The sequence below is a fragment of the Poecilia reticulata genome, linkage group LG7, assembly GCF_000633615.1.
Source record: "Poecilia reticulata strain Guanapo linkage group LG7, Guppy_female_1.0+MT, whole genome shotgun sequence".
Taxonomy (NCBI): domain Eukaryota; kingdom Metazoa; phylum Chordata; class Actinopteri; order Cyprinodontiformes; family Poeciliidae; genus Poecilia; species Poecilia reticulata.
Genome location: NC_024337.1, coordinates 9,829,965 through 9,838,784, shown reverse-complemented (window position 1 = coordinate 9,838,784; position 8,820 = coordinate 9,829,965). Strand labels below are relative to the sequence as shown.

Genomic DNA, 8,820 nt, shown 5'->3' with positions numbered 1-8,820 from the left:
TCTGTTTTAATTACTCTATTGTTCTCTTTTGTAGGTTCCTGTAAGGTGCAGTGAACGGGAATGTTCTGTCGTTGATCCTCACTTTCATGTTTTATTGTCACACTTAAATTTTCATGTTCATGTGTTCACTTTTGATGTGTAAACTGATAATTTATGTAAAGTTCATAAAGTTGAGTAAAATTGGACAATTTTTAAATGTCCGTAATAAAACAAAATATTTGAATTACCTTGGACATCTTGTGTAATTAATCTTTCCATGTAATTGTAGCCTAAAACAATGTAAGTACTGTAGTGTAGTTATGCATGTAATGTACAAAGTATGAAGACTTATGAGTAATTAAAATTGTACTTTATTAGCAATAGCAGTAAATCAAAATAAAAATTAAGTGTAATTTAAATACATTACTTGTATATTAGTAGTATATTTAAAATATATTAAATATATTTTAATATAATTCTATGACAGAATTAGTACACTCAATATAAAAATGAAGCTGTTGAATATTACATTTAAAGTATACTTTAAGTATACCAAGTACAACTTGAAGTTGTTCCAAAAAAGTATGGTGAAGTATACTAAAAGTTGTAATTTTATACAACTTAAGTGTTCTAAAGTATACTACATACAAAATTAATTGTTCCAAAATGGTACAGTTTAAGTACATCAATTAAAGTATGTTAAAATTTAGTATACTAAAGCATACTTTTTTTTTTACTTGGGCTCCCATCTAGACGTCATCTCTTTCAGGGAAGACCCTGCATTTTTCAAAAAGATAATGCCAGACCATATTCTGCAGCAATCACAACATCATGGCTACGTAGGAGAAGGATCCGGGTACTGAAATGTCCAGCCTGCAGTCCAGATCTTTCACCTATAGAGAACATTTGGCGCATCATAAAGAGGAAGGTGCCACAAAGAAGGCCCAAGACGATTGAACAGTTATAGGCCTGTATTAGACATGAATGGGAGAGCATTCCTATTTCTAAACTTGAGGAACTGGTCTCCTCTGTCCCCAGACGTCTGTTGAGTGTTGTAAGAAGAAGGGGAGATGCCACACAGTGGTAAAAATGGCCTTGTCCCAACTTTTTTGGGATTTGTTGACGCCATGAAATTTAGAAAAATATTTTTCCCTTAAAATGATACATTCTCTCAGTATAAACATTTGATCTGTGATTTGTGTTCTTTTGTGAATAAAATATTAGATGTTGGCACCTCCACATCATTGCATTCAGTTTTTATTCACAATTTGTTTAGTGTCCCAACTTTTTTGGAATCCGGTTTGTATAAGAGATGGTTTCTGTCCTCATGTAGTTTTTTGCTTATTTATAAAACTCAAAGTCTGCTTCTCAGCCAACTCTAGGCACTTTTAAAAATTAGTAATACAAAAAAAGACTGTCCTACAACAACAGCAGAATGACTGGCAATTTATTAAAATCAATTCTTCTCAAGAAATGATTTTATGCAATGTTCATGCATCCATACATAAAAAATAAATGCATATTCAATTCAATTGTTTTCAGTCTGAAAGCAGTGAACATGTCCATGCAACATAAAGGATTATATTCACAAAGTATTGTTATCAGTCAAACTTTGTATATTGAGCACTGGTCATACACTCAAGTGAAATGCAAAGTTACAGAGGTTCCAAACAGAAAGATGAGCATATTACTACGACAGACACACAATGAAATTATCTGTACAACAAAATAAAGTAAAAGGTCAAAACCAGTTATTGATAATAAAACAGTGGGGATTCAGAAGTGGGAGAAAACCAATTACAGAAGATGAGGAACTGCGGCAGCTAATATGGTGCTGAGACAATCCCCTCACTTAGGTGACATGGATCCCGAGGAGGCGGCGGAGCGAGAGGAGCCCTGCTGTTCAGGCTCCAAACAGGTTAAGTCCAACTCGAGCTCACTGGTGGGACGAACCCTATCAATGCTAACATGTAAAATGGAAAACATGGTCAATGACACTGGTCAACAGTAAAAAAATGTATCTGGGTTTTTTCAACCGTTTAGGGCCATTTTGATGTGCTGAATCCAAAAATCACATTGTTTGTCCTCAATCAGGTCGAATTTCTGAACTACAGATGCAACATGAGTATCAAAATGCATGACTTGTTCTCATATATTTATCGGTTTCCTGAGAATCTGATCAATGATTGATGAGCAGGAGGACAGACTCCAAGAGATGGAGAATTTTACAAGACGTAATGTCTATTTCACATGTACTTACTTTAATCAGTGTTTATTATTCAATTTACAGAAATTCAAGTTTGTAACATTTAATTAATACACTCAGTTAGAAAACAATTGTTGTTTTTTCTCCTACAGTTTTTTTTTTTTGATGAGAAATATTAACAGAAATTAACTGATAATGTCACAAGAATGTAATCAATTTAATCAGAGGATCAGATTTCTCTAAATAAAATTAGAATAAAAACCTAATTATTCTAATTGAGAAAAATAGATGTAATTTTTGGATTCAGTGGTGCAAAATAGTCCTAATTCAGATGAAAAAAAACATAAACAACTTCCAAAAAATATTTCTTTGTAACCCAGTGTATTGATCTGGACAAACTGTGACTAAAGTACCCTATGTCAGCGAATACGACTTATGACAATCATTGTTCAAGATTTATTTTCAGTATAATTTGAGCCAATATTTTATTAAACCTTTCAAAGAAAGATACTACAAACAGGAGACACCCTGAGACATTTAGATTATTGTGATGTGGGTCTATGAGTGATAAGTACATTGACCACTAACGCAGCTCAGAAAGAGATGTACACAATGTTGACAAAGGTATTCACTCATCTACCGTCTCACACACATTTGTCTTGTTCTCAGTGCAAAGGGTTAGATGTGATGTGAGCAAACCGGTTAAATTCTTCTACACCAAACATACTCATCCATGTTATGGACTCTGCTTTACTTTATTCACTGGTGCAGAATTGAACCTGCTCCTACAGGGGTGGGAGCTTGAAATAATAAAGAAATGTGTCGGTGTACTGAAGCATGAGGAGCTCCTTTCATTGTAGGAAACGGGCATGATTATTCCCAAATAATTCCTGCTCCGCCTTCCTGTACACCTCAAATACTGCTGACAGACAACAGCTGTTGTCTTGACCTCTGACAAACCCAGTTGTTAGGACACCAAAGTGTATTATCATTTTCATAATAATGAAAATGAGAAGCACAGTTTGCGGAGTAAGTCATAAAAAGCAGGACTAAAAATACAAAAACGGTTTTTAAATACAGAGAAAGCCATCAATAAAAAAAAAAAAAAATTATAAAAGGATATTTACACAGACGGTCTATGTAATATTTCTTTAGTTCAACAATAACCTGTGGTATTAAAAACAATTACCACGCCCGTTCGTTCGAGCCTTTATTGCCCTCCATCTTCGACTAGAAGCTGAAATAGCTATGTTGTATTTTTAATGTTTTTTATTATTATTATTATTATTATTATTATTATTATTATTATTATTATTATTATTATTATTATTATTCTTGCCTGAGACAAGAATGGCACATTTCATTTAGTTTGGGGAACAAGCAGCAAATAATTTAATGCCATTGTAATTAATACTTGGAGGATCTTCTTCTTTGCAGCCTGGCAGCTAGCATATGAGAAGACACTCTCAAAGCAGAGGTAAAGGGCCAGGAGAAGTTTTTGGGAGAGGTGACTTGTCTTCCAGAGTCTAGGGAGGAAAGTCTTTGCTGCATTTTTTTTTGTTTCTTTTGAAGCCGGATTTGAAACTCTAGACAACATGTCCACACTGGTCTAGAGTCCATTTTACAAAATGCAACGACTGGAAGTAGTGCACAGGTGGCATCCTATCATCTCAGAGCACCCTATTTGTTCAGTCTCAGTGCTGGATTTCAAACACCTATAGCCGAGGAAGAAGCCACTAGAACACCTGAAGTCAGTCATTTGGATCGGGAGGTGAATGCTTTTGGCAACATTATGTCTTTGCAGATAAGCACATCATTTTAATGATTTAATTTACCTTTGTGGTTTGTCCAGGTCTTCCAGCTCATCGTGGCACAGGAAATTGATGAGAACAACACCATAGCAGTCTCCCAGCACATTCACCCCGGTCCTGAAATGGTCTCTGAAGGGCACAGAAGAAGAAAACAAATATGCTGTTAGACTCAACTATGTTTTTCTCAAAGATGTTCTTTCTCTCAATCTACCACAGCCAAAAAAAACAAAACAAAAAAAAAAACTACAGGCAACACAGGTAGCCAGGGCAGAACAAAAACTCAAATCCTGGTGTAAAGACAACAAGGTATTAATGAGGTTTTAAGAGGAGAAGAGGTATGTAAATACTGGGGGATTGAAAGAGGAACAATTGAATGAGGCTGATGGCTTGCAGGCTGAGAAGAGAGAGAATGGTACCATGGGGTGAGGGAGAGTAAATATGATAACTAGGAGAATGAATCTAATAGCAACAAAGAATTACTAGACTCAAGGAATGAATAAACATAAACTGGAATTACTAAGAAGATAGTAAAACAGAAACAAGGCTGATCTAATCAAAGAATGAGACAAAACTAGAGTAAAATCACCAAAACCCTAAAACAACTGAAAACAACCCGAGTACCTGACAACTTGCAAGCTAAAAATCCTGTCCCGGTCAAAATCACTTGCAAGTTTTATAATTGCAGGTCAGCGTAACTCAATCTAGATTGACTACATGGTTTGATGATGAAAGTACTCTTTAAGCAGGAGTGGTTGACTCTGAGTTTCAAGTTGAACTTACAGAAGCCATTCCACTACGACCAGCATGGCAGCATCCCTTGCAGGCAGTCCCACAGCTGTCAGAATCAGGATGGTGGTCACAGCTCCTGTTGCTGGGATCCCTGCAGCTCCAAATGTGACAATGGAACTAGTCAAGCTGCAAACCAAGCACAGCCTCTATCAGCGTTTCTGTTTAAAGTGTAACACACAACCATCATAAAGCCTTTTCGTGGAATTCAAATTCGTGGAAATTAAATTCCACGAACTGCTGCTTCCTTGGCACTTCAAGAAAGTGGCTTACCAAATAGCAATTATCTGGCCAGCATCCAATATGATGTCATTAATCTGGGCAATAAAGACAGAAGCGACCACTTCGTAGACCGCATTCCCATTCATATTAATGCTGGTGAGAATGGGCAACATGAGGCGGCAGAGTTTCCCGTTGACCATCAGGTTCTCTTCACAGCATTGAAGGATGACAGGCAGACTGGCAGTGCTTTGGTAGAAAGCACATCCTTTGTTGGTGCACCGTTCGTACGAGGAAACTGGAAAAGTGTCACTCTTTTGACAACAAACAGAACATCTCACCTGGAAGCAATGATAATTGCAGTCATCCAAGCCTTAGAGGTACCCTTTAGGATGACATAGGGATTCTTTCTGACAAGCGTGAAGTAAACCATGGGAAGAACAAAAAAGGTCTGGATTACAAGCCTGAAAAAGACAATAGTCAGGCTCAGTGTTAAAGAGTATCCACTGGCATTCGACTGTCACACTTTTATGGATTTTGTAAAAATAATGATAAATAATAATTAATTTTACTTAGAATACATTTTCTATCTTGAGATCTCAAAAGACACACAGTAAAACCACATAGTTTGGGGAGATCTTACATGATATAACTGAGAAGAGAAAATGTTCTCTTTTTCTCTCCCTTTTTATTCACATCAACCCATTTGCACTCTTTTATTTAGAAAAAAAATATTTTGAAAAGAAGTGTGATGCCTGATCCTGTCATCTTAACGGTGACTTGGAATTAATCATCCGTTGCACTTTGGGAATGTAAGGCTGTGGAAAAAATTGAGGACTTTTTTTTATAAAAAAGTGCAAGTGTGTTGATGTGAGTAAAAGGAGAGAGGGAAAAGAACGCTTTCTCTTCTGGTTTACAATATGCTAACACAATAGTGCATTGGTGCAAAGTGGAAAGAAAAAAATGCCTGGCTGCACAACAACATCTATCAAGACGTTTGTGCATTTGTTTAGTATGTTTAGAGTCGTCATGCTGAAAGAAGATGAACAGTCTAAAATGGTTTGCAGCCTCTAACAAATATTCTCAGAGGATTGATCTGCATGAAGCTCAAACTCTGAGATTAGTTGAGTTTAGGTTTGTCTTTATTGAATGTAGTGTAATAAAAGAATAAACAAAGTTATATTCAAACAAAAATAAATTTAAAACAAAAGCAAAAGGAACAAAAGAGGAACAGTAGTAAAGTATATTTACACATTCAAAGGAGTGGGTAGAAGTATGAACTTATTTTTACACCCAGCCCTCTTACAGCTGTAGCATCAGCCAATAAGTTACTACTCCTGTTAACTTGGTTTTTACAGTCTTTCTTAGTATTTTCTATATCCATATCTATAACTCTAACCCTCTTCCTCATCTGAAAGCTTGGGTACGTTTTAGTAACTAACCCTTCTTTAACCGAACTTTATCCCTGATCTCTCTGTTGAGTTTCTTGTTGTTCATGATGCTGTTTGTTCACTAATGTTCTCTAAAAAAAAAACTCTGGGGCCAAACAGAACTTCTGAAGGGAACTGCATGACCTGAATTGGGTGTTTGAAGATATCGGAATAAAGAGGCTGGAAATTATTGTTTTCATAAGAACCAATATTTGCAGTGTCTTCACCCTCTAAACAAACTACCTTAGCAGCGGTGGTGTCAGTTTGGTAACAAAGTTGGTAACATTTTATTTGACGGGTTGTGCATAAGACTGAAATGATACTGTCATAAACATGACATAACAATGGTCATGAACATGGACAGTGTCATGTCAGTCTTATGCACAACCCTTCAAATAAAATGTTACCAAAAAGTTTAAAAAAGGTGGACATACCCCAGAGAAATTACAGCTGAAAGTTTTGCGAGTTTAATGACAGCGCCCCAGTCCTCAACATCCAACACGTTTTCTACGATCAGGAACAAAACTCCGATTGGCAAGTACCTGAAACAAACAAACAAAAATGACTGAACTAAATAAAGGAATGTTTTGTACATTATTAATGAATCTAATTTTGTAAAAGAGTGAAATGATACACTGTCTTATTTTACCACAGAATCCAGTTAAATATGATTTTTATTGCATCATTGAGGCTTTGAATGGCCTTCACAGTGCTTGTTGCCTCCTGTCCCACCCTGTTTATCAAGATACCAAAGGTGAAAGACCAGATGATCAGTCCTATCATGTTGGGTCCATCAACATAACTGCCCACCAGTTTTGTCTCAGTGACATTCTGCACCTGGAAACACATAAATGCTGGCTCTAACTCTCTAAGAGCAATAATGTAGGAATACATCACCTTGTTGGACAAATATTTCCCTTTTTCACAATAAGTCACATTCAAACCATAAACTTTGACGTATTTAATTTGCTTTTTTGTTGTTGTTGTTAAAGGATCAATCCTCAGCATTGCATAATTGTGAAATATAAAAAAACCAATTAAACTTAAAAAAAACATTTACAGTACATAGAATCTAAATAATTCTTTGCGTATTTAGCTAAACTTTATGCTGTACATCCAGTTATCCACCTCTGTGTTAATTTGCTTTTCTTCTGCAGCCCTGGCAGCAGAGGACTTTAGCTGGAGGGCATTCGCTTACTTTGGGAGGGCAGAGTAAGCAAGCTTGTACTTTAATGTACTGTAAATACATAAATAAACATTTATGTTACCTTTCAAATAAAATAACCATGTTTATTAATAGAAAATTAAACAGTAAGGCCGTAAATGCATAATCAGTCAGGGGTTCAGAAGACTTGAGACTAGGAAAGATCTTCCCCTTGCAGCAGAACAGCCACTCTAGGTGAAAGCATAACCATCTGTTGGATCGCTCCAGTAAAATCCAGGCCTAAATACAATAGAAAATCAGCGGAAAGATGTGAGCAATGATATTCCACCCACTGCCCAAAAACATTACTGTCGGGTTAACTGTTCTTGTTGACACCCATAGGTACAACTAGTGTTTTGCATGGTTGCTTATGCTGTGTCTCAGTGTTCCCATGTGATGTACTCCACCTCTCACCCAAAGACTACTACAGGAAGGCACAACTGCTCCTCAGGTGGGCTGAAAGGAAACACAACCTCTCCTTTCTGGCTTTAATTTAGAAGAAATTTAAAGCCCTAAATCCTTTTTCCTCCACTTCAGAATCAAGTACTCTTTTGTGTTGGCCGACTTCAAACCAAACAGAATACTTTGAAGTTTGTGGTTGTAATGTGACAACATGTAAAAAACTGAAAGGCTATGAAGACTTTTGGAAAGTGGTCCAGAGTAAGAAAAAAGATCATAAGAAAATACTCACTATTCCTGGCTTAAGGGGAGGGCCAGTTTCTACTCTTTCAATCTGAATAATCTCAGTCTTGTACTGGGAGAAAAACAGAAACTGTTTGGAAACTGTCCAAACCTGGAAAGTTACACACTGAGCTGTGGTTCTGAATAAAAACATACCTGCTCATAGAAAGCCTGAACGAAGCTCTCTGGAATCATGTTCCTATGAGAGTAAAAAGAGAGTTACAAAAAAAAATAAAAAACTGAGCCAAATGTTAAAGACAAAATATATGTGAATAGTATTTTCTTATCATCATTTCACATTAAGTCAAGATAATTTTAAGTGTTATCTCAGATAATAACAGTCAATAATCCTGTATGTTAGAAACTACCACCTTCCTAAAAATAATGGCCTATCATATTTTGCCCAACGTAATTTTTCTTTTTGCCTAAACCACATGTTGGCAATAGAGAGGTTGTGTTTTTTTTTTTTTGCCAGAATAACGTTTGGCAAAAAAAAAAAATAAA

General features: G+C 36.1%; 1 protein-coding gene across 2 annotated transcripts in view; it reads right to left on the bottom strand.

Annotated features, from left to right (window-relative positions):
• Positions 1-1,408: 1,408 nt before the first annotated feature.
• The window catches only part of LOC103467143 (excitatory amino acid transporter 3-like), a 12,147-nt gene continuing 4,735 nt past the window's right edge, over positions 1,409-8,820 (bottom strand). For both annotated transcript variants that reach the window (XM_017305580.1, XM_008413242.2), the window contains exons 5-13: positions 8,473-8,515; positions 8,327-8,389; positions 7,081-7,268; positions 6,866-6,973; positions 5,343-5,465; positions 5,056-5,250; positions 4,777-4,911; positions 4,021-4,125; positions 1,409-1,942 (exon numbers count right to left, since the gene is read on the bottom strand). In XM_017305580.1, the coding sequence (XP_017161069.1) occupies positions 1,828-1,942; positions 4,021-4,125; positions 4,777-4,911; positions 5,056-5,250; positions 5,343-5,465; positions 6,866-6,973; positions 7,081-7,268; positions 8,327-8,389; positions 8,473-8,515 (1,075 nt within the window). In that variant the 3' untranslated portion in view covers positions 1,409-1,827. The remainder of the gene's footprint in view (positions 1,943-4,020; positions 4,126-4,776; positions 4,912-5,055; positions 5,251-5,342; positions 5,466-6,865; positions 6,974-7,080; positions 7,269-8,326; positions 8,390-8,472; positions 8,516-8,820) is intronic.